The sequence below is a fragment of the Musa acuminata genome, chromosome BXJ1-6 (assembly GCF_036884655.1).
Source record: "Musa acuminata AAA Group cultivar baxijiao chromosome BXJ1-6, Cavendish_Baxijiao_AAA, whole genome shotgun sequence".
NCBI classification, from domain to species: Eukaryota; Viridiplantae; Streptophyta; class Magnoliopsida; order Zingiberales; family Musaceae; genus Musa; species Musa acuminata.
In genome coordinates, this window is record NC_088332.1 from 12,435,899 (window position 1) to 12,459,475 (window position 23,577).

At 36.0% G+C, this 23,577-nt stretch overlaps 1 protein-coding gene across 10 annotated transcripts; it reads left to right on the forward strand.

The window, feature by feature from the left end:
• Positions 1-1,916: 1,916 nt before the first annotated feature.
• Positions 1,917-23,359, forward strand: LOC135583800 (E3 ubiquitin-protein ligase PRT6-like). 10 transcript variants are annotated; one of them, XR_010514240.1, is made up of 20 exons: positions 1,917-2,275; positions 2,539-3,630; positions 3,872-5,064; positions 5,151-5,291; positions 6,807-7,050; positions 7,136-7,921; positions 10,715-10,909; positions 11,161-11,822; positions 14,308-14,359; positions 14,475-15,123; positions 16,026-16,234; positions 16,364-16,896; positions 16,999-17,103; positions 17,230-17,296; positions 17,380-17,457; positions 19,510-19,578; positions 19,753-19,841; positions 19,970-20,035; positions 20,793-21,382; positions 23,039-23,359. XR_010514240.1 is itself a non-coding variant. In XM_065187387.1 (18 exons), the coding sequence occupies exons 1-17, from the start codon at positions 2,210-2,212 to the stop codon at positions 19,825-19,827; spliced, it is 6,216 nt and encodes a 2,071-aa protein (XP_065043459.1). In that variant the 5' UTR covers positions 1,917-2,209; the 3' UTR covers positions 19,828-19,841; positions 20,793-23,359. The 10 variants fall into 10 exon arrangements, 1 of the variants encoding a protein (XP_065043459.1); XR_010514241.1 differs by having other exon boundaries at positions 23,060-23,359; XR_010514239.1 differs by having other exon boundaries at positions 20,793-20,987; positions 21,233-23,359.
• The last annotated feature ends 218 nt before the right edge of the window (positions 23,360-23,577 follow it).

Sequence of the window (23,577 nt, forward strand, 5' to 3'; positions counted from 1 at the left end):
GTACAACATTCTTAATGTTACACTGGCCCATATAGGGCATCAAGATTTAAAGTACTCTTCGTTGAAATGTGAGGTGGAAGTCTATACCGATTCTTTATATCTAACACCACCCTTCTTCTTCTTCCTCTCTCTCTCTCTCTCTCTCCTTAGATCATGTTTGTTGTTGTTATCCTTTTTATTCGGTTATTTTGCATTAATCTCATTATATTATTTTTATTTCTCGATTGTTCAAGTGATTTAAATAAAAATTTTATTTCTTATACTATTAATAAATTAAAATTTAATTATTTAACATGTTAGATCTTTAGATCGAACCTATGTCAAACTTTTGAGTTTGACATAAGTGTAAGTGTTGGATAACTAATGATTCAAAGAATAATTCTACAAGACTATATCATGAATGTGACTGACAAAGGCTTAATAAGGATTAGAGTCAAGGACACAACTAAATACTCTTTTTTAGTGAATCGGATGATTATTATACCAATATAATAAATATTCTTTCGTTTTTTATATTTAAGCTTGTGTGGACAAATGGAGAGAATTTCAGTCATTTATCAAAAAGTCAAATTATATTTATATTTTTCAGGTTGATTTTACAATTTGTTCTCTCTCTTTTGGATTTTCCCCTGGACTATTTTTTTAATATATCTAAATTATCTTTAACTTATACAACATAACGATTTCCTATCTATGTTATCATCGGTCTTTTAGGTAAAATAATATTTCTCGGTAAATTCTTAGAATAGGAGTTTCTAATTTTAAGAAAATTTCACGGAGTATTCTCATTTTCAAAAAATTTAGTAGAACGTCACTTATTTTTTAAAAGATGATTTTACTATTGCTTCTGTCGCATTAATATTGCCTCTACCTCAATATCATTATCACCTCTTTCATTTGTCGTTCGTCTTTCCCCGATGTTTATTGTCTCCTCCCCTTCTCCTACTCTGCTCTTAGTAGCTCTCAATGATTTTCATCTACCCTCTTCAGTTATTGTGAAAAACAAAGTCTTGATATCTTATTCACAAATATTACCATCATGTCAAGATGAAATTAGAGCATGTTAAAGATGGGAGGAGAGACAATGATAACGATAGTCGATGAGGCATGAGGTATAAATGGAGGTGAATGATGAGAGGAATGAGAGTAGCTAGTAAGGGGTAGAAGGGATGAGGGCTACACATGAAGATGACAAGAGATTTACATGTGGAGATAGTCATGAGCTAAAGTGACAAGTGCGATAAAAATACGAAAAACTTATCTTTTTATGAAAGAAAGTGTGTTAGATGAAAATATTTGGAAATGAGGATATTCTATAAAAAATTCTCAAATTTTTTTAAATAATCATTTAAAAAAAAAACACACTAAGGAAATTTTTTAAAACAACGATATTCTAAGTATAACTTTTCAAAAATATTATTTTTAATTATTAAATTTATTAAATCTACATACGACTAACTAACGATGATATTCTAAGTATAACTTCTCAAAATTATTATTATTAATTATTAAATTTATTAAATCTACACGTGATTAACTAACGACGATATTCTAAGTATAATTTATCAAAATTATTATTTTTAATTATTGAATTTATTAAATCTACACACGACTAACTAAGACGATAGATATTCCAAGTATAACTTCTCAAAATTATTATTTTTAATTATTAAATTTATTAAATCTACATTTGCATCTGCATCTGCATCTATATCATCTCTATCGTTCATAACGGGACCCACCGCAAACCTGGCGGTGGTGGTTGTGGACCTCCATGCGGGGGATGGGTTAGATTGTGTGTTTATTAGAGAAGAGGGTGGTGAAGTCTTATCACGGCTCGGAAGAGACGGTTCGAGACAGCAGCACAAACCGTACTCTGCCGACTTTTACCCCCGCCCCACACCGCCTCTCCCTAAAAACGATTCAACAAAAATAAACCAGTACAAAAGCAAAAACACCGCTACCCGAGAGAGGTCGTTTGTTTGGATTCTCGACGCCACCGATAACCCCATCAGAAGGGAAGGGAGAAACGAAGGGGGGCGAAGAGCGGAAGGATTAGGGTTTCTCGTGAGATCGTCGTGGACTCTCGATCTCTCCTTCCTGCCTTCTTTCTTTCGTCTTCATTTGTCGGCGTCGTCTCACCTCCGCAACCCTGGGGCGGGGAAGCTCCCGATCGAGCCCCTGGAGTTGCGCCGATTGGCTTCGCGTCATGGCCGGCATGGAGCTCGATTCGCCGCGGGACACCGTGTTGTCTCCGAGAGATCGCATCGTCCAGGTATGATTTCATCAACCCTCGTTCATTTCTTGAACGTTGTGGTGATTTATCTTTGTTTGATTTCTGATCGGACAGCAAGGACTAAAAACGAGACATGCGTGGATGTGTAGAAGAGAAATACCATATTATTGTTACTTTTCTTCTGTTCTTAGTCCATGATTAACAATCCTGGTCCTTTGGTACATACATTTTGAAGTGGATGAAGAATCTCCACACATTGTGGCTTACATGTCTATACCCTATTCATTTGTTTCTTTTTTCAGAGACTTATCACCAATGGTGTTCCCTCCGAGGTGTTAGAGCAGTCTCAAATGGGGCTTATATCATATCTCAAGGAAAACAAACCTATGTATCCCGTGTTGGTCTCTTCCATCTTACCAACCGAAGATGATTTGTCGGAGCTGCGAATCTCATCAGATGTGTCCAGCAGTGGCAACACTGAGGATCTGTTTTGTGAGAGTATGTCGTGGCTAGGGTGGTTGATGTTCGAAGCTGAACCACAATCATCTCTTGAGAATTTGGCATCAGAAGCTGTTGGTCAGCGTGCTGTGTGTGGAGCCGTTTGGGGTCAGAATGACTTGGCCTATCGCTGCCGCACATGCGAGCATGATCCAACCTGTGCTATATGCGTTCCATGTTTCCAGAATGGCAATCACAAGGATCATGATTACTCAATTATGTATACAGGTGGCGGATGCTGTGACTGCGGAGATGTGACAGCCTGGAAACGTGAAGGATTCTGTTCCAAGCACAAAGGAACTGAGCAGATGCAACCTTTACCAGAAGAGTTGGCAAATTCCATCAGGCCTGTTCTAGATGTTCTTCTCGTACTCTGGAAGGACAAATTAATACTCGCTGAAAACCAGAGGAATCCAAGGGAACATAACAAAACTGATGTGTCTGCAGGGATGGGGAATAGGTTATCTTCTGCAGTTATTGAGATGTTGCTGGACTTCTGCAAATGTAGCGAAAGCCTTCTTAGTTTCATATCAAAGAAAATGTTTGAGTGTACCGATTTGCTCGATGTTCTTGTGAGGGCAGAGAGGTTCTTGCACAAGAACGTTGTGAAGAAGCTACATGAATTACTTCTAAAATTGCTTGGGGAGCCTGTTTTTAAATATGAGTTTGCTAAAGCTTTTACGAGATATTATCCTGTTTCTGTAAGTGAAATTATCAAAGAGTGGACTGTTAAAGCATTTGAGAAGTATTCGCTACTATCAACATTCTCTGTGCAATTGTTCACTGTGCCTACGTTGACACCACGACTTGTACGAGAGGTGAACCTGCTGGGTGTACTTTTGGGATGCTTGAAGGACCTGTTCCTTTTTTGCATTCAGGAAGACGGTCAATTACAGGTAAGAACTGATGTGTTCAACCACAGCACCCGTGCTACTACTTCAATTAGCAATCTTTCTCTTGTTTCTTTCTGAAGCAGTCCCTTGTGAAGCTTCAGCATCCTATTTTTGAGTGCATTTGCTGTTAGGGAAGTCCTTTGGTCTTATTTATTTGGTCTTATTTATGTCCTTTGTTCTTTTGACTTTTAAGTGGTTTCATGATTACATGGTACATCAGGGTAAGATCTCAGCACTTTTGCAGGTAAGGAAGTGGGAACATCTCTATGAGACAATAATTCGTTTGGTGGAAGACACACGATTTGTCCTGAGTCACAAAGAGGTTCTTGCATACATAACTCATGAGAGACCTGATATTTCAAGAGCTTGGCTGAAGCTTTTATCTCTTGTGCAAGGCATGGATCCCCAAAAGAGAGTAACAACTACCCCTATTGAAGAAGAACATGAGTATCTTTCTGCACCTTTCGTGCTGGGACATTTCCTAAGCAAAGTTCATAATCTTTTGGTGCAAGGAGCATTTTCTGCTTTCGAAACCAAAGAAAGGAAGATCACTTCTTTTTCTTGCCCAGATTCTGAATGGTTAGATGATAACGAAGGTTATCGTCATTCAAAAGTAGGCAGAATTTCACAAGACAGCTCTGCTTGCAGTATAAATAGAACAAGCAGTGGATTGGATGGCTCATCCCAACATAGTGATGTGAAGTACGGTGGTGTTGACCACCTATCTGTTCCATCACCTGCTATTTGGTTGATTTTCGAGTGCCTTAAAGCAATTGATGACTGGTTCTGCCATGCAAGGAACATATCACTCTTTGTTGATGATATGAACTACAGTAGTCTTAGTTGTTTTAGAAAGAAATTATTCAAGTCAAAAAAGGGTGCGAATAGTAGCAAAATTTTTGGGTTGTCTGTGTCTAGGCAGGGAGTAGATAAGCATCAGTCACTTCCTTCTGGTGAGCACCATGAGGTCTCTGATTTAATGGACACCGACGGATGCCTTGAACATACAACTTCAAGTAGGATATCAGATGATAGTATCGTGGAGGTAGATTCTGGTGCTGAATCAGAAGCATTTGGTATGTTAAATATTGCCGATTGGCCTGACATAGTTTATGATGTTAGTTCACAGGAAATATCATTTCACATTCCTTTACATCGTTTGCTTTCATTAATATTGCGAAAAGCGATGGAATATTGTCACAATGAGATTGAAAAGCCAGAGAAGGCAAGTAGTGGCTTATCACTTCCTTCATCAGCATGGGGTCATGAGTTTTTTGGGCAAGTTTTGAAAGGCTTACAACCTTGTGGATTTTCGGCCTTTCTGATGGAGCATCCTCTTCGGTTACGTGTGTTTTGTGCCCAAGTACGTGCTGGCATGTGGCGCAGGAATGGTGATGCAGCCATATTTAACTCTGAGTTTTATCGTGCTGTCCAGTGGTTAGTTCATATTAAAAAAGAACACATGAAATTATAACATAGTACCTATACTTGTTGATCTCAATTCTTTCACTTGTTTTATCCAGGTTTAATCAAGGGCTAGAATCTGATCTTTTCTTGCTGCAATGCTGTGCTGCATTAGCTCCACCAGAATTGTTTGTCGAGAGAATTCAAGAAAGATTTGGATTAGTAAATTATACATCTTTGAGTCTTTCAGAGTGCAATGAGTAAGTTTCCTTTGTTTCTTGCATTTTTTCAAAGTGAGATAAATGACCTTTTCCAGTACTTTGGATACTTCTAACATTTTTTTTATTTTTTTATATTAAGTTCAAGGCAATAGTTTCTTTTATAATTTTGGATGCATGCAAAACATATAATTTTGCCTTTTTAGTTGTTGCTGCGAACCAAAAATGTTATGGGTATAATGCAACCGTAGTTACTTTGGCCTTAATCATTGCCATGATTTCAGCAAGGTGCTGGGTTGTGTTTGTGTGTGTCTGTGGATATAAGGTCGCATGGCATGGGTACTATATGTGCACCTTAAAAGGTCATGATCGAAGTGTTTGTGAGATGTCATATCTGTTCCTAGCTGGTATCCCATTGACAGGGTAATCCCATGTCATTGGGTATAATATTTGCAGTGTTGTTTAGAAGAAAGGGGAAAAAGCAAACGGTATGTTTGAGCACTTGTCATTGTTAAAATTAATAGGATATGCCAAAATGCAAGAATAAGATGTTGATGAGTCATGAGTGACTTGATTGCATGGAAAACTCTTACTTTTGAGGAGCCAAGAGTTTTTGAGAGAACTTGTCTTGTGAGTTTGGCTAGTCAATACTGGTGACCTCTGGAGGATTTGCAGGATGAACGATTGAATCTAGGGTCAGCATAGACTGCACATAGACTGCACAAGTTTGATGAACAAATATGAATGTGTTGGTCGGTTGCTGTCTTTTTTTTTTCTTTCTAGTTTTGGCTTTCAGTCATGACCACTAGTGATGGTGATTGAAAAGTTCTTGAGTTTTTGTCACATCATAAGGTTGTACAGTCTTGTTTCAGCTTGGATTGCAAAATCACTACATTTGACATTTAACATGCCGCATGGTGGATCCTTCATAAGCTTGCTAATGAGTATTTGTCAGATAAGCCATTTTCATATATCTTAATTTTGAGTATCCAAAAATGGATTTCTGGAAACTATTTGATTGAAAAGTGATCCCTGTGGGAACCTACAAAGTTCTGTCATTATTTTCTACCTTAGATTAATGTCCCCTTTTTCTACCTTAGGTTAATGTCCCCTTTTTCATTGGTTTGTAGGTAGAGCTGGGAAAAACCTATTCTGTTGTTTACTTTGACATCATTATTTATATAAACTTAAGAATCTCCTTTAGAGAAAGAGGTAGTTTTGGAATTATGGCTGGTTTTTGTATACATGCTTGGCAGTCCACTCTTTGATTGAGCTTCAACTTTTGATTGTGGACATAGCTACATATGCGGATACTTTTCATATACATGCTTGGCAGTTCACTATTTGATTGAGCTTCAACTTTTGATTGTGGAACAGAATTACACATACTAATGGAGCCAAACAATCATCTTTTTGATTAATCATCTTGATTAATTGTGACCTTCGACTTCAATCTCAGTCATACTGTTGCTGTCTATTTATACGAATAGGATTAAATTTGCAATTGTTTTTTATTTTATTACTCATATGCATACTGAAAAAACACATTATCCACAGGTATGAGGCAGTTCTGGTGCAAGAGATGCTTACTCTTATCATACAGGTTGTCAAAGAGCGCCGGTTTTCTGGCCTTTCTTCTGTTGATAATTTGAAGAGAGAATTAGTTTATAAACTCACTGTTGGTGATGCCACCCGTAGCCATCTGGTGAAGGCTCTTCCTCGTGATCTTTCAAACAGTGATCAACTTCAAAATGTTCTGGATATGCTTGCCACATATTCGAATCCATCTGGCATGAAGCAGGTTATGGTCCATAACATACTATGCTTCAGATTTCTTGAAACTTCGTCTCAATCAATAAACTTAACTGATGATTATTGAATTTCAGGGTAAATATTCTCTTCGAAAAGCTTACTGGAAAGAGTTGGACCTGTATCACCCTCGCTGGAATTATAGGGACTTGCAAGTGGCAGAGGAGAGATATTTTCAGTTCTGTAAAGTCTCTGCTCGAAACGTCCAGTTGCCACAATGGACGAACATTTATATTCCCTTGAAAACAATTTCTAGAATAGCTACATCAAAAGCAGTCCTCAAAATTGTCCGTGCAGTTTTCTTTTATGCTGCATTTGTGGATGTTTCACTTGCATCTCGTGCTCCTGATGGAGTTCTTATAACAGCTTTACACTTACTTTCTCTTGCTTTAGATATTTGTGGCTCACAGAGTCAAACACGTAGTACTAATTATGGTTCTGGTATTGATTTGTCACATCCTGACCACTCATTCATGGAAGTTTCACATTATGTGGAAGATTTACCTCCTATACTGGCTCATGCTACTGAACAACTTGACATAGCTGCACATGGTGAATCAGCATTGTGCAAAAACCAAAGCATGTTATCCTTGCTAGTTTTACTGATGAGGAAATACAAGAAAGAAAGTGACAGTCATTATTCTGAGACGAGGCATTGTAACATTTCATTACTCGTCGAGACATTAGTGAAGAAAATTGCTGAACTGAACATCGATTGCTTGGTTATGCTTCAAAGAATAGCACCAGAAGTGGTCTATCATATGCGTAAGCAGCCTGCAGAAGATGCTCCAGAGAGGTCAGCATCAGCTTCTGACGCTGAAGAGCGGCGGGCAAAAGCCCGAGAGCGACAGGCCGCTATAATGGTAAGATTTTGTGGTCTTTCCTGCTAGTTATTTTAGACTGTTATTTTCTTAACTCTGTTCTGTCTTTGTGAACTTAAGTTTCCACTATGATCGTAAGGAATTGTAATATCTGCTATGTATGATCTGTTTGGTGCAGAAAACATTGATTGAATTGGACTTTATAAACAAGTATTAATATGAAGTAGCTTATGTATCTACTGACACTTGTATCAGTTAAATGGCTCAATGACATCTTACTATCAGCACAAGAGTATACCTTATTTTTGCATCATGTTTAAAAGTTATTTTGATATTTATGATGTCGGGTGAATTTAATAAGGAATCTGTTTGTGCTAGTCATGATGGTACTGGGTTCGATATGCTCACAGATGTTACCCATATATAGTGCATCATGTGTTGTGGCATCACACCAGATCTGCCTGGCAGGTCAAGCACTTAGCCACTCATGTATGAGTGCTGGGAGCCTGGGACAATTCTTGGATTATACACATCCAGGAAATATGTTAACAATCAAAGTCATAAGCTTCAACATTCAGGTTTGGGCAACATGAAAATTTTCTTCTATTCAGCTTCATGATGTAGCATCTTTCGTTGATGTCTGGGTGATTTATGTCTTCCCTTGCTGTGCCTCCATTGTGTTATATTCACCTGTCATGAAATGACTTTGTACCATCAATTTTATGACTGGAGATGCGTGTTAAATAACTTGAAATATTTATCAGTAAGGGAGGTAATTCTGGTCCTTATGAAATATAAAATGTGCCGTGCAGCAGCCAGATCCTTGACCACCACTTCTAGCCTAGGCTATTATTGAGTGAGATGATGGTCAGATGATGTTTAATGACTCTTGTATCCGTGTTGACATCGAGACATTGATTTTAGAAGAACTTCCAAGTGATTTAATTGGAACAAAATTGAATTAGAAAATTTCTATTTTCTAGTGACTTGCAAATTGAATTTCATCATCATTTCTAGTAGCTATATTAGGAAGTTTATAGGGTGAAAAGATTGAAAGATTGGGGACTAAAATAGAGCTATTGTCAAGGGATCAAAAAGTCATGAAGGTTTTTATTTTCCCATCATAACAAATACACATCACAATGATTTACTTTGATAACTCGGGTGCCTCGTTATATCAACATGTGAAGAAAATGAAGGCCACTAAACTGTAGGAAGCAATGGTTAAACTTGGTCCTACTCTACCAAGCTGCAGACAAGCTGACTCTCTTTACAGAGCCAGGATTGATCAAGGAAAATGGTCCATATGATGTTCAACGACTACAATTTCAATGATGGCAGCTAAAGACTATTTTAGATGAACTTCGAACTAATTTTCTGTTTGAACGGCAGATTCTGTTTTTTTTAAATTATTTTCTAGTAATTTTCATATTGATTTTTGTCGTTATTTTTAATAATGAGTTTATTTGTGTCTAATAGTCCTCATAAGTTGTAGAAAAGGTTAGACAGGCTGATGATCTGTTATGATATGTTTTTGGAGAGTTTTAGATATCTCTTTTGGTGGAAATTTAAATGATAAAGTGGTTACTATAAATGGGAAACTTTTGTCTACAGTATCTTTTGACTGGCTATATTTACAATGCGATCTAAGGGCTCATGCTAGGACGTTCTTTTCATTTTCATGTACTAAATAATGGCTTAATTCTGTGGCTACGTCCTTTTTCCTCAGATGCAGTGGTAGGAGGGTCATAATGTCATATCCTATCATTATGCATTTAGTTGGAAGTGGTGTATAAGATGGACATGGGAAATGATAAAAAGAAATAAAGGGGGCAATGATGAAGGTGAGGATGGGCTTTTTGCAGGTGCTATGTTTAGCTTCAATCATCAATTGTTCATTGCAGACCTCTGGATGACAAGGCCCTTATGGATGAAGCCCTAATTGTTCATCAGAGTTAAGCTAGGACTTGGCATAACATACCGATAAAGATATTGGTTAAGCATTAATATAATGGCAACCAGGAAATTATGCTTGGGCATATTTTTTAACTTGCAATGTTCATTTTACTTCATAATAACGATAAATAAACTTTACCTTTCTTTGAGTTCTTTTATAGATGTTAGAGCTGTGTCAATTAATCTACTATAAAATTCCCTTGGAGTGGAGCCAAAAAAGCTTTCAAATTACAAATTTGCAGGAAATAAATACACTTCCTACTAGCTTTGTGCCATTATTATCTGGTGGAGGGAAATGATTTCCTGGATAATGTGACTGCAGTCTTCCATCACACATAAATGGAAGAATAGAGAACGAGCTGTAAATATGCATTTGGTGTCATTGTTTTCGGTTGATAGGAATATATATGACCTTTAGAGTTTTTGATGTCACTCCATGCTTTGGCTTGGAACTAGTCCAGTCTGTTTATTTTAACTATTATATGTGAATGAGCTTCATGAGGTTCCACTTTTCTGGTTATCTGAGATATTACTGGAGTGTGTAAAGTTGCAGAATGCAAAAGTGGCCCTGTTATGGATGTGTAACATTAGTATGTTATGGCCCTAAATAAACATTTGATAAAATTCATGACTAGCTTATGGTAATTATTCACCACTTGTTAGGCACTAGAATCTCCATAGCTATTTCTTGGCAGTTGTTTTGTCGAAGTGTACAAAGGATCGGACATTGCTTAGTACATATTGTCATAGCTATTCATGAACATGGCTCGTAGGCTTGATAAAACATGTTGCTGTCATTTTAACTGAAATGTTTAGGGTTTTGGTTGAACAGTTTTGCGATAAGTAACATTTTTCTTTTGCTTTCTGGATACATTGAAGGAAAAAATGAGAGCTGAACAATCAAGATTCATGGCCAGTTTGAAGTCAACACCTAACAGTGAGGCAGATGGCTCGATATCCAAAGAGGAAAAGTTAGACCACGAGGACAATGTTTCTGAGGAATCAGCAATTGTTTGCTCTTTTTGTCGAGATCCACACTCCCAAAGTCCTTTGTGTTTCCTGATTCTTCTCCAGGTTAAGATATACTCCTTCCCGTGCATTTGTGAATTTTTTTGTCCATAAAGTTGGTTTTCAAAGTATGCTTAAAAATTGATAAAAATCATAAAATTATCTATTAAAATTTGTTTAGTATTATTTGTTTTTTTTCTTGTTTGTTCTGTTTTACAATCGATGAGTTGTGAGCCGTTTGGCTTGCTGATATTTTAGTTGTGTATTTACCTTTCTGATTGTTAATTTTAATCATTGGCATATTTTGTTATAACCAGAAATCCTGTCTTACAACTTTTGTTGAGAGAGCTCCTCTGTCCTGGGAAGATGTCGGCCAGCAAAACGAAATTCCTTCAACTGGTATAGAAGGATCAAATGGTCCAGGTGGATCTGATTCAAAAAATATAGTGCAGTCAATTCAGAATGTAGGTGTTGAATTCCCCTTTGACATGGAACCTGCAGAAGTTGATAGGTCTTTGGTCTTTCTGAATGAACAACTGCCTGCTTTTAGAAACATTCAACCACTTGATGTCTTTCCTGGTACTGACACAGAACTTAGTGCATCCCTTGAGAGTATGGAGGATGATATTTACCGGTCTATTATAAGGGATATGCACAATTCTAAATCTATTTTAGATACTCTGGATGCTGAAAAGAAATATTTAACCAAGGATGCTGTATTGGGTTCAAGAAAAGGAAGCATTGCAGAATTTTTTGCGCTTGGCGAGTATGTTTTAAGTCTATCAAGAGAGTCCAAACAAAATCACTCTTTCATTTTTGGCCCTCAACGCATTGTGAATTTAGCATCAAGGTCAACTGCTTCAAGTACTACGATTAGTGGATTTGGTCCAAGTGATTGTGATGGAATTCATATTTCTTCTTGTGGGCATGCTGTGCATCGGGAATGCCATGATAGATATCAGGTGTCTTTGAAGCAAAGGTATGTGATGCAAATAGACCCTGGATCTTGTCGGCATATGATATTGTATTTTTTATAATTCAGATCCTTGAATCGTGCAGGCTGTTGATAATACAAATAGAAAATATCCATTTTTTTCAATAACTAATTTTACACTCTTGAGGAGGGAAAAAATATAAGGTTATATAATTTTGCTAAATAAAGTTACAGAAAATTTATGCCAAATATAGATGATGCTTTCTAATTTTCACATAATCTTAAATTTATTGTTGATTTTCAATACTAGAATTTTTATATGGTTGACTTCTCTATAGTAAAAACAGAAAATACATTGTAAGATCTCATACTCAAGGGTGTACGTAACTACGTATGTTCCTGAATGTTTTACTAAATGCAACAAAGAAATAGCACTTTCTCTTCTTGATCTCACAGGTCTCATTTTCTAGCTGTTGATGTATTAGTGATCAGTTAATGGTAGGAATTTTAACAGCGGAATCTGGTAATGTATCAAATATCATGATGAACTTATTACGGGAAGACAGTCTAGAAGCTAACATCCTTGTTTTTTTTACAATGGCTATGGCCATAATCCATGCCATCCTTTGTCATTTAGTTTCCTTCTGGTATTTATAAGTCGAACTAGTCAATAGTTGACAACTGCAATACTGAACATTCTATTTGAGGACACATTAATCTATTCCATGGAAGTCCTTCATGTAATTTATATTTGTCCATCTACCAAGAGGACTAGGATCATGAGAAACACTTGTGGGCAGATCAATGAAAATAATAATAAAAAAGAACAGACAAAAGTGAACAAGCTCGATCATCATAAGTTTCTGTAAAAATATCATGCACAGATTCAAATTTGATTTGTAGCGCTGACATTTTCTGTAAATGATTGCTGTGGAAGTTACACAATTGGTTGGTGGTACCCACATCACATTTGGTGCATGCTAAGGTGCTATTTCAGGGTGCTATGTATGCTAATGCACTATTGCAAGACATTGGTGCATGTTACATGCAAGTGCATGCACCTTCTTGTGTATTAGTGGTCCAAGATGTAGCTTACTGCATGTGGCGATTAGATGTAAAACAAGCTTTTCTCTGCTCATGGATTCAAAGTTCTTTATCCTCTTGAAGTCAGCAGTTGAAATTTTTTATATATCTTCTGGTAGAAGTGCAGCAACTCTTTACTTATGTAAGCTGTAATCCTTGTGTTAATGTCCCTCTATTTTGAGGTCTAAGTAGACAGAGTGTTTAGCATACTGAGCTAGACAAGTAAATCAAACCAACTTTTGAAGGTAAAAGGGCATTCGAATTATTATGATTTCCTCACTATTATTCGAAAGCTTTTACTATGTATGACAGTAGCACTCATTATACTGTATTATGAATTATATTGTCAATCATCATTTAAGTACCTCTTACTTTTATTGTGTTTGGTTATAGAGCTAATGGAGGTTATCTGATATAATCTATAGCTACTTTTGTGGTTGGTTTGAATTTGTTTTGTCTCATAGCTAGCCTATTATGATTTTCAGAGACTCCTTAACTGATTTAACAGATTTGGATCCTTAGATAAAATGTATTTACAGAAAGGAAAGCCCAGATACTTTTTAGCAATTATTTTCAAGTTCAATATTGGAATGAAAATTATCTTCTTTTTTTTCCTAAGTATTAATATTGTCAGTGGACGTTCCATAGGCTGGAAAAGAATGGTTAATGGTAGTCTAGAATAAAAAAAATAATTTTAGTGCATACTAAATCCAAGGAGACAGCATGTATCTCAAATTATTCTGAAATTCATTAAATTGCTGAATAGTTTTAGTTTCATTGGCATCGTCATAGAAATTATGAGTCCTTGGAGTTAGATTGTGATGAATGCATCATAACAACTGGTGGCTTCTAATTACTATCAGATCAGCATGAATTTTAGTTTGGATTATTTGCCACTCTTCCCTATCTGTTTGTGTCTTATATGGTGAGGAAAGCTTAGCTTCTATGGTCTTCAGTTTAATTGAAGTGCTTTTTTGTTTTGTTTTGCCTTTTCCTTGATTTGTGATTATATTGTACTTGTAACTTGATATTACGGTATCGTATCATGCAACATATATCCAGTAAAGATAGTTTTGCTATCTCGTCAATAAATTGTTATTTAAATTTCATGACCTTATAGTTCACTCTTCTTTACCCTAAAGTCACATAATAGTACCCTAGTTCTGTTTAAATATATTTCTATGACAAAATCTGTGTCTCCGAAAAAACAATTTTGTTTGTTATTAAGTTTGTGAAGCAATAAATATTTAGAGAAGGTGTTTAGATTACCAAATTTAATTGATTGTGAATATGACAGGCATAGTTCATTCACAAAAAAAAAAAACCCAGATGTTATAGGATTATGAAATACTCTTTCGATAAGATACCAACATTATAACTTTTCATTTATCTTCTTTCATGAAGTGAAAGTTAATTTCATGTGTTTGGTTATCTCTTGTAATTTCAGATACATTGGGAATCTTGGCTTTGAAGGAAGTCATATTGTGGATCCTGACCTGGTAAATCTTTTTGTCATATTCTTGTTATTGTACTTTCTTTAAATTGTTTAGTTACGTTGACGTTTTTCTTACTATCTTTAGATGAATTTTGTTACTTCGTCTTTTTTGACTTCAGGGAGAGTTACTTTGTCCAGTATGCCGGAGATTTGCGAACGCCATCCTCCCAGCATGCACTGGTTTCTCCAATAAACTTTCAACGACAAAAGAATCAGCCTTCAGCAGTTCAATGCCAAATGACGTTCCTTCAACCTCATCAGATATGAACTGTAGCAACTTACACATTGTTCTTGCATCATCTCTTCTTCAAAATACAGCAAAAATTGTTGGACAGTGCAGAAATCTAAAGGTTTTGTCTGGAAAAATTAATGAGACCATGAATTCAGTTTTAGAGCCTTCCCTCAGAAAATTGTATATGCTGTATTATTCTCACAGTTACAGTAGTTTGTCAGCCCCTGGTTGGCTCAGTCGATCCTTAATTCTATGGGACACACTTAGGTACTCAGTTACAGCTACAGAAATTGCTGCCCGGGCAAAGTTGAACACAAATTCACTTGGATCTCAATCTTGCTTAGAATCTTTGACTGAGGAACTTCGCTCTTCTAGTGGGTATATAATGTCAGTTCTGGTCCATGTTGCTCAGTCTGCTGGCAGTTCTAATTGTCTTGAAGTTCTCTTGAGGTTCAGCAGTCTTCAACTTCTAGCAGGGTCTATTTGTTCTGGTGTGTCCGGTGATAATTACTTGTCCAATGGAGATAAGCAAAAAGGTATTGATAGTGACTTGCACCTTTTGTTCTGTTCAATAAGAAATAATGTTATCCTTAGTATATGTAGCACACTGATTATTTAGTGTCATTTTGAGTTTTTAAAAAGCTTGTAAATAAATATCAGATGGGATATGGATATCTTAAATGTATTATCATGTTGCTAAGCTATTATCCAATTTGTAAAACAATCTCTCTCCTATATAATGATTTTCTAAATATCCCTTACAAGTCGATGAAGTTACTCCTTTTAGTAGTGTGCTTTAATAGATGAGTGATCTTTACATTCTTGGGAAGCTGATATTTTTTGTTTTTTATACTTGACTATCTTGTGTAAAGTTGACTCATTGATGAATAAGATGAAAATTGGTAGTCCGATAAGAAGACAAAATTTCTGATAGTTTTGTTAATAAGTTTTTGTGTACAGTTTCATTTCTCATGTAACATGAACAAGATTCTTTTGTTTTAGAGTTTTTCTATCTGAAAGGGGAGCAACTGAGAAATTATAAGTAACTGCTTGATTTGTATTCATCAGAATTGTTATAAAATTGTCAATCCAGTTCCAGTTGTGAAATTGTAGACATACTCTTGCAATCATGGTGAAAGTTTCCTGGATTATAATTATCTTTCCAAGCAACCTTGGATAACCATATTAGTTATTTCTGGAGTAATGATAATAATGTGGAAAAACCTTCACAGGAAAACCTGTATATATTTGCTAAGGCAAGAACTAATATCATTTGAATATTGAATATGAAGAAATGTAATAATGAATTGGTACTTTGAGTTATTAGTTGGCAGTGACAGTTCGAAAAATGCAGCTTTTGATTTGACTCTCTGTGGGGAGAATATTAAATTCAGAGAAGAAATTATGAAACTCACCTTTATTCATCATGCCCTTGCAGGCACAACTTCTTCCTCGTTTGAATGTTATGACAATGGGGAAGCTTTTCCTGACATACAATTCTGGAAACGTGCTGCGGATCCTATTCTTGCTCATGATCCTTTTTCTTCTTTTATGTGGGTTCTTTTCTGCCTCCCAGCCCCTTTTAAAGCCTCAAGAGAATGTTTCATTGCTCTTGTGCATTTATTTTATGCTGTTTGCATTGTTCAGGTATGTAAGTAGTATAATGTCATGCTAATATTTTTTTGTTAATATTTAACCCTTTGTATCAATACCTGACCCTGTGAATATTGACTGTCAGTATAATATGTTTTTATTCCTTATCTGTATTTTTTGCAGGCTATGATTACATGCTATGGCAATCAAAGTTTTGATGTATCAAGTTTTGGCAGCAACGTTCTTAATGATGTTTGCAGGACAATGGCAGAATCCGACCGTGTGAGACAGTATTTTGTCTCCAGCTATATTGATCACCTTTACCATCCGAAGGATATGATACGCAGACTAACATTTCCATACCTTCGTAGATGTGCACTACTTTGGAATTTGCTAAACTCTTCAACATTGTCCCTGTCATATGACAGTCACACATGGGAAAGGTCATATCTTTGTTCAAAAGATGTACAATTGGATAGTGATAGCCAACTAAGAGTAGAGCTCAATAATATAAGGGAATTGGAGGACATGTTTATGATTTGCTCATTGGAATTGGTTCTCAAGAATGAGGTTGTGCATGCCTTGGCTTTGAGATGGTGTGACCATTTCTGTGATGAGTTTGGAGTTCGTAAGTACAGAGGCGTTTTAGCTTCATCTCCTGCTGTTCCCTTTAAGCTGATGGAACTTCCTCTCATCTATCAGGATCTACTGAAAAAGTTAGTGTACTTCAAAATATCAGGCAGTTTTATGGTGAAAGGTCTATTTTTATAAAGGGTAAGGCTGTCAAGAGTTGCTAAAGTATTGTAATCTTTTACCAGGTACATAAAGCTACCATGCTCTAATTGCAAGTCTGTCCCAGAGGAACCTGCTTTGTGCTTGCTTTGTGGTAAATTATGTTCGCTATACCGGAAGTCTTGCTGCAGGTACCTTAATACTATTTAACTTCATGTACTTATAATCTATGGTTGACCATGTTTTGTTTGGTATATTTCTGTACTTTCCATATCTTAGGAAAGCTGTCACCTTAGTAGTTGGTTATTCTCCTTTAGGCAAAGCAAATGCTTAAATCATGCAATGATCTGTGGGGCTGGTATTGGTGTATTCTTGCTGGTCAGGGTATGTATATCACACTGTTTTCTGCTTTGTGTTTGGTAAAGGTCACATTTTATTTAGCTTCATTGCCTTATTCATATCTGCAGAAAACCACAATCTTATTGCAGAGGTCAGCTCGTCGGACCCTCTGGCCATCTCTTTATTTGGATGCCTTTGGTGAAGAGGTAATTGTGGTATATTTTATTGCTCTAGTACTTGGTCAGATAAGAAAGTCCTCAGTTTGATGTTATGGGCTGTGCTGCTTTTGCTTTTCTGAATATTTTTTGTATCAGCTTATAAATTTATCCTGTCATATACACATTCGGGAACTAAAATTGTAAAGGTACAAACATTTCAGAGGAATGATTGAAGCTTTTCAATTCCAAATGTAGATAGTTGAGTGACAAATCAAAAAATTTGATATTATCTGTAAGTTTTTAAGTGGGTAAGGAATCATTTATGAAGAAAATGCATTGTGTATTAAATGTATATTTTGCACAGCATTCTTGTAAAATCTGTGATCATTTAACAGAATGCAGTGCTATCTCAACTTATGATGGATTATGTATTCTGTTCTAATGGTAATTCAGTATTTGGATTATGTATTATATATGATAATACATAATCTAATTCAGTAAAATGGATTTCATTTCCAAAGTTGATGTCGAAGAGTTTTTTTGTCTGATTAGTAGATGATTAGCAAGCTTAGGAATATTGCTGTTATGGAATCAAAACCTTGCTGGGAGGTTGGAAAATTTTCTGAAGTATACATACTGGTAATTGCTGCTCCATGCATAAAGTATACACAAATTTGTGGTCAGTCATATGTTCCTGGTTAAATAATGGGTAAATATGCTCAACCAGGTAACCGAGGTGTTTGGAGAGTTTGGAGATGAGAAAGATGAGTACATTAGTGGGGTATTGGAAGCTGGGGATGTGAGATGGTATTTAATGCAAGGTGGTATTTGGTGGAAAGATGATTTTATTGACGGAGCAGAGAAGGCATACAGAGATGCTTCACACCTTGGCACTATCCAGTATATTAGCTGAAGGTGTTTGTGTGTGTTGGTGGAGAAGCAGAGATGTTGGTTGTGACCAAGAAATATCATGCACACACAAACATGTGGAGAGGTAGCATTCAAGGAAGAATATGGACAGGCTAGGTGAGGGGTTGACTTTGAAGGAGATTATGATCATGCACTGGTTCTTTGTCACAAAATCTTCTGGAGTTCTATGATTTTATGGTACTTAGACTTTTAAGAACCAAGCCATGTGGTTTGTGACTCCTCCAAAGTCCCACAGTAGACAATAATGATGAATGCAACATGTGACAAGCTGGCTACTAGTAACTTGGGTTTAATAAAGTTGGGAAACATGATGAAAGTTGGTTTAATAAAGTTGGAAAACATGATGAAAGTTGGTTTAATAAAGTTGGGAAACATGATAAAAGGTTTGTAATATCCAAGTTACGGGATTAGTATGTTTGTTGGGTTGGGTCATGATGTGGCATACTAGTAATTTTTTTAGTGAATTCTGTTTTTTGGTTGAACTTAGTGGCTCCTCTTTGCTGGTTAATCTTGTTGACCTAGATATCTGCTGTTTTGTATCTCGTTTTTCTTATGGTTTTAGTTCAAAAAAGTCAGCAGGTAAAACTTGAATTATAATAGGGTGGTTACTATCAAATTGCCATATTAGGTTCTCAATTACTGCTCACACATTATTTTTTGATATAACTTATTGGTAGTTTGTTTCTTACCCTACTAGTTTGGGCTTTTTTAAATTTGGAGTCATAATAAGGAATTATTCAGCCTTTTTCCTGAGTCCTGTGTAAGGATAATGATTTTCTCGATACTGCTCTAGAAGGTATCATATTAGGGTTTTCTGTGAGCCATTTGAAAAAAAAAGAAATGATGTTTTTTTCTTCCCTAATCCCTAGTCACATGTATTGCCTATGATAGGCTTGCTGTCCCATGTTTCCAATACTAGTGCTTTGGTTCGCTGCTACTAAGGTACACACCTAGAGCATGCCATAAACTATGGGTATATCATAACCTGTAATTATTTATGGCATGCCTACTGGCCGATGTCAGGGGATTTTTGAACTCAAGCAAGCTGGTCCTCATGAATGTCTGTTTGTCATGGTTGTTTGGACAATTTATACATTGATGATCCTTCTCTCATGTCTTATTTTAGTGTTCTGTGGTCTCTGACATGTATATTATACCACTTGTATGCAGGACCATGACATGTCCCGAGGGAAGCCTTTGTATCTGAGCAAGGAGCGCTATGCTGCTCTTACATATTTGGTGAGTAATATGCTATGGTCTTTTTTGTGAAATTATTTTGGATCTGAACAACCGATTGAATGAATTGAATCCTTGACATTGCTGTTTCTTTTAATGTTTTTGGTTGATATAATTTGGTTTGCATGGTTTTGTATAACTTTTAATTGATTGTGCTCCTTTTATAAATTGCACAAGGTGGCATCTCATGGTCTCGACCGGAGTTCTGAAGTGCTTCGACAAACGACCACCAACTTAAATGGTCTTTATTAGGATTATTTTAAGAGGTATATATACCTTTAGTCTTTTTTCTGCTAGGACTTTTGGAATATATTTTGCCAACGGTAAGAACGATAAATTAAAATTCAGATACAAGTGTGCTCTATATATGCTTATCGATCATAATTATTATCAGGAGCCAATGATGGTGCAGCATGAGAATCGTATGTATCAGCAGGGCCCTTTTTTCCAATAATTAATTGTAAGACCCTTGTATTGTTATGTAGTTCCTGATGACTTCATATTTTGGATTTTTATTGCTAAGCCTATACATGACTTCATTTTCTCATAGTTTAAAACCATTAGCTGTTTGTTATGCCCGAGAGTTTTCTGCTGTCAGATTCCTTCTTGCATTTGCTTGAGAAGTGAAAGGATATTTTGTTAAATTCACATTTTTTTGATTTGGTAATCGAGTTTGAAGTGATATCCATATTCTTTGTTTGCTTTCAATCTTTTTAATTTGCATGTGGTAATATTCTTGCTGGGATAATTTGGTTGCAACTTTTCTAGGGACTTTGAAAACCCATGCATCACTTCTGAAGGTAGTTGGCAGGAAATTCTGTTGATAGATTGATATGGACTGGTCTCAGCAGCATCTAGAACCATGATCTTGATATTCCTTTGACCTTAAGCTTTGAATCCGAGCAAGACAATGTCAAAAATCATTTTGAATTTTCTTACTCCAAGTCCATTAATATAATACAAAGACCAATTTTTATTTTGAAGTTGGTACGTATAGTTTTCTTTCATTACAATTTTTATTTTAGGTGAATGTGGGGGTTGCCTTGAAGGGCTTGGATAGTTCGTAGTAGCTGGGGATGGTAATGCACCTAGGGTACTTGTTTTGGAATTGAGACAAAGTGTAAACGGTTAGGAATTTTGACAGACATTTAAAATCGTGATTCTTACCATCCTAGACTACTGAGCAGTGGCAGTGGGCATACATCACATTGCTGCAGGTCTTCTGTGAAGAAGATGAAGAGAAGTGGCTAGGAAAGAAGCTGATGGATCTGTCAATCATTGTCACTGGAATGCTGCTGTCATCAGGCTTTGCTGTTGGGCAGGTTCCATTATGATGTGCCATCAAAAAGAGATCAGGGATTCAACTGTGCAAGTCTGAAAGAGAAAGATGTGAGAGATTTAACTCCCATGAAGTAAGTGATTTGAATTCCAAGAATTTCTCTTTTCATGTAAAAGAAAAGAAGAGAAGGAAAAAGAAAAGGGGAAGACAATGAGAAAATGAAGAGCAAACTAAAGGAATAATTAGAGAATGAAAAGAAGAGAAAGGAAGAAATAAAAAATGAACAAAAGAGGAAACACATCTTAAAAAGTAGCTGTAATAATTACTGTTCATTGTTAATTTAAAATTCTGTAATACTTAAATTTTCCTGATTCATAGGTTTATTTATGGGTGTTTTCCAAACTTCTTCCTACCTTTGTACTGTTAGAACTTGCCACACTCATCGTCATTTGCAGCCACCACTGCACTTGTATCAGCTTTTGGGAACTAAGGCTTAGCTAAGTGATTTTGAGGGCAACAAAATTTGAGGTTAGAAAATAAATACTCTGTAGAAAAGCATATCTTATCTTGGCACACTTTCAATTTGGGTCTTGCAATTTATGTGAGCTAATTTTTTTTACAAATAATATAATAATGTTTAACTTAATTGGAGTTAGTGATGATATAGTATTGAGATCTTTTGTGTTTTGATGGATTACAAGTGGGTAATGTGCAATTTTTGGTCTAGCTAGAATATTTGGGTCATGTTAGGGCATGGTATATTTAGATTTTAATAATATGGTCGTGCTCTTTTTGGTTTTTCTTTTTATTTTCTTCATATTTTTATTTTTTGACGATTGATGGAAAAATGTTTAACAGAATTGGAGTTAACATCGATTTAATATTGAGAACTTTTGCGTTTTGATGAATTACAATTGGGTCATGTTTGATTTGGTCTAGCTAGTAGATAAGGGTCGCATTAGGGCATGGTTTTTCTTTTACAATTGTCCTTTTTAGTTGTCCCTTGGCACTTCTATGGTGGGTCAGCAAGTTCTTCGTTGCACATTTTCCAATTTATTCCTTTTTTTAATCTGTAGCCACAAAGTATTCATGGTGCTGTTTGTGGAAATAATTAAAAGATAACAGCATGTAACTGTTTGGCATCAGAACTGCAGTGATTAAGATAATATAGGTTTCTGTCATATGGAAGATAATTGGTGTCAAGGAAGCAAATATGGTTACATTTTCAAATAAGCTTTCGATGCCTTGATTCACAACAGATCCTGAATTGGTGGGAGCTTCATGCAGTAGGGATGCTGTTTACAGTATCCCTTGTACAATGTGTGTGAAAGTAGTTAGTTGGCAAGAACCTAGATAAGTTGCAAAGCACTTTCTTTTTTGGTGAACTATGCATATGAGTATTTGCTTTGAAGAGAATATTGGAACAATAGTGCAAAAATATTTTGTTAAGAAAATATCTAAAATCTTGTTTACAGCTGTGCAGTGTTTAATTAAACAATTTTGTTGTTTTGAGCTTTTACTTAATCAAGCTGGAAATTTTCATTTTTGTGCCCCCAAAAAAAAAAAAATCTAAGTCTTGCTTTTACTGCTGCTCAGAACTATACAAGTATATAAGTTATAGTTTTGGTATATATTCAGCATGACCAAATGGTGAAATTATGACAAATTTCTAGGGTTGTCTTTTCATTTTTGACTCAAATACTATCTTGTAACATATACTAGTAATTCCATTTTTTTTAATTTTTCTTTATGATATGATGTTATGGGTCCAGAGTGTGGAAATGATGGTGATTTCGTTCACTGATCTAAGCTAAATTAATGTACTCTTGTGCTGGAGCTCATCTGTGTAATATCTACCCTTTTTCTTTTAAGAGAAAGGTTCAGTAATGGTGTATGGACAAATATGTGAGCCAACAAGCTAAGGCGACTCTTATCTACTATTTATGTTATGAACTTTTCCCCCCTTTTCTGTTAATTTGCTATAAGACATATTGGTGTTATTTCTGAACTGTAGAACTATCTCGTTTGATTTCCACATCAAGCCTTTGTTGACCTTGAAATCTCGTGATTCAACTAGTTACCAGCTTGATGCAGCAGCTTCTCCTAATTGTTACAATTGCTTGCTTAGTTACCAGCTTGTCCTAATTGTTTACCTTGCCTTGGATGCCTCTCTTCTCTCCAAAGATTGGCCACTTGGTTCTGCAGTGCAGTCCTCATGTTTGATGCCTTCCATGGGTGATTTGTGGTGTCTTGGTTGCCCTGCTAATGCCGACCGTGCCATTGTTCTCCTGCAGTTCAAGCTAGCACAGATTGCAATACTGCTTGTGCATATCTTTTTCTAAGCAGCTTTTGTTGCTTGTAAATGAAAGGGATGTTTGGGTTGATAATGTATACATCATGTGTAGATCGTAAATCCGGATGATGATGAACTTGTAGCGTAACAAGTGACGAGTATGGGATTATGGAATTGTTAATAGAGCTTCTTGTGCCTTTTTTTTCTGCTAATGATTAATTATTGAATTGTTATCCTTTTATTTTATGGGCTATGTTAGCTGGTTTTGAGTTCCCTGCTTCATGCTTTGATCACTAGGGAACGCACACCACGTTCTGGTGAACAAATTGACAGCTTGAGTACCCATCGTCTACAATTTGAGCTATTCACCCTCTTGTTGTGGGGTTCACGTAATCCGGAGGATGCTATTGTCAATAACTATTCAGAGGCA

Excerpts from the sequence above, each read along its gene's own strand:
- LOC135583800 (XM_065187387.1), top strand. The coding sequence starts at position 2,210 with ATGGCCGGCATGGAGCTCGATTCGCCGCGGGACACCGTGTTGTCTCCG. Across the intron at positions 10,910-11,160 it reads GTTTCCTGATTCTTCTCCAG|AAATCCTGTCTTACAACTTT; the intron begins GTTAAGATATAC and ends TGTTATAACCAG. Across the intron at positions 15,124-16,025 it reads CAATGGAGATAAGCAAAAAG|GCACAACTTCTTCCTCGTTT; the intron begins GTATTGATAGTG and ends ATGCCCTTGCAG.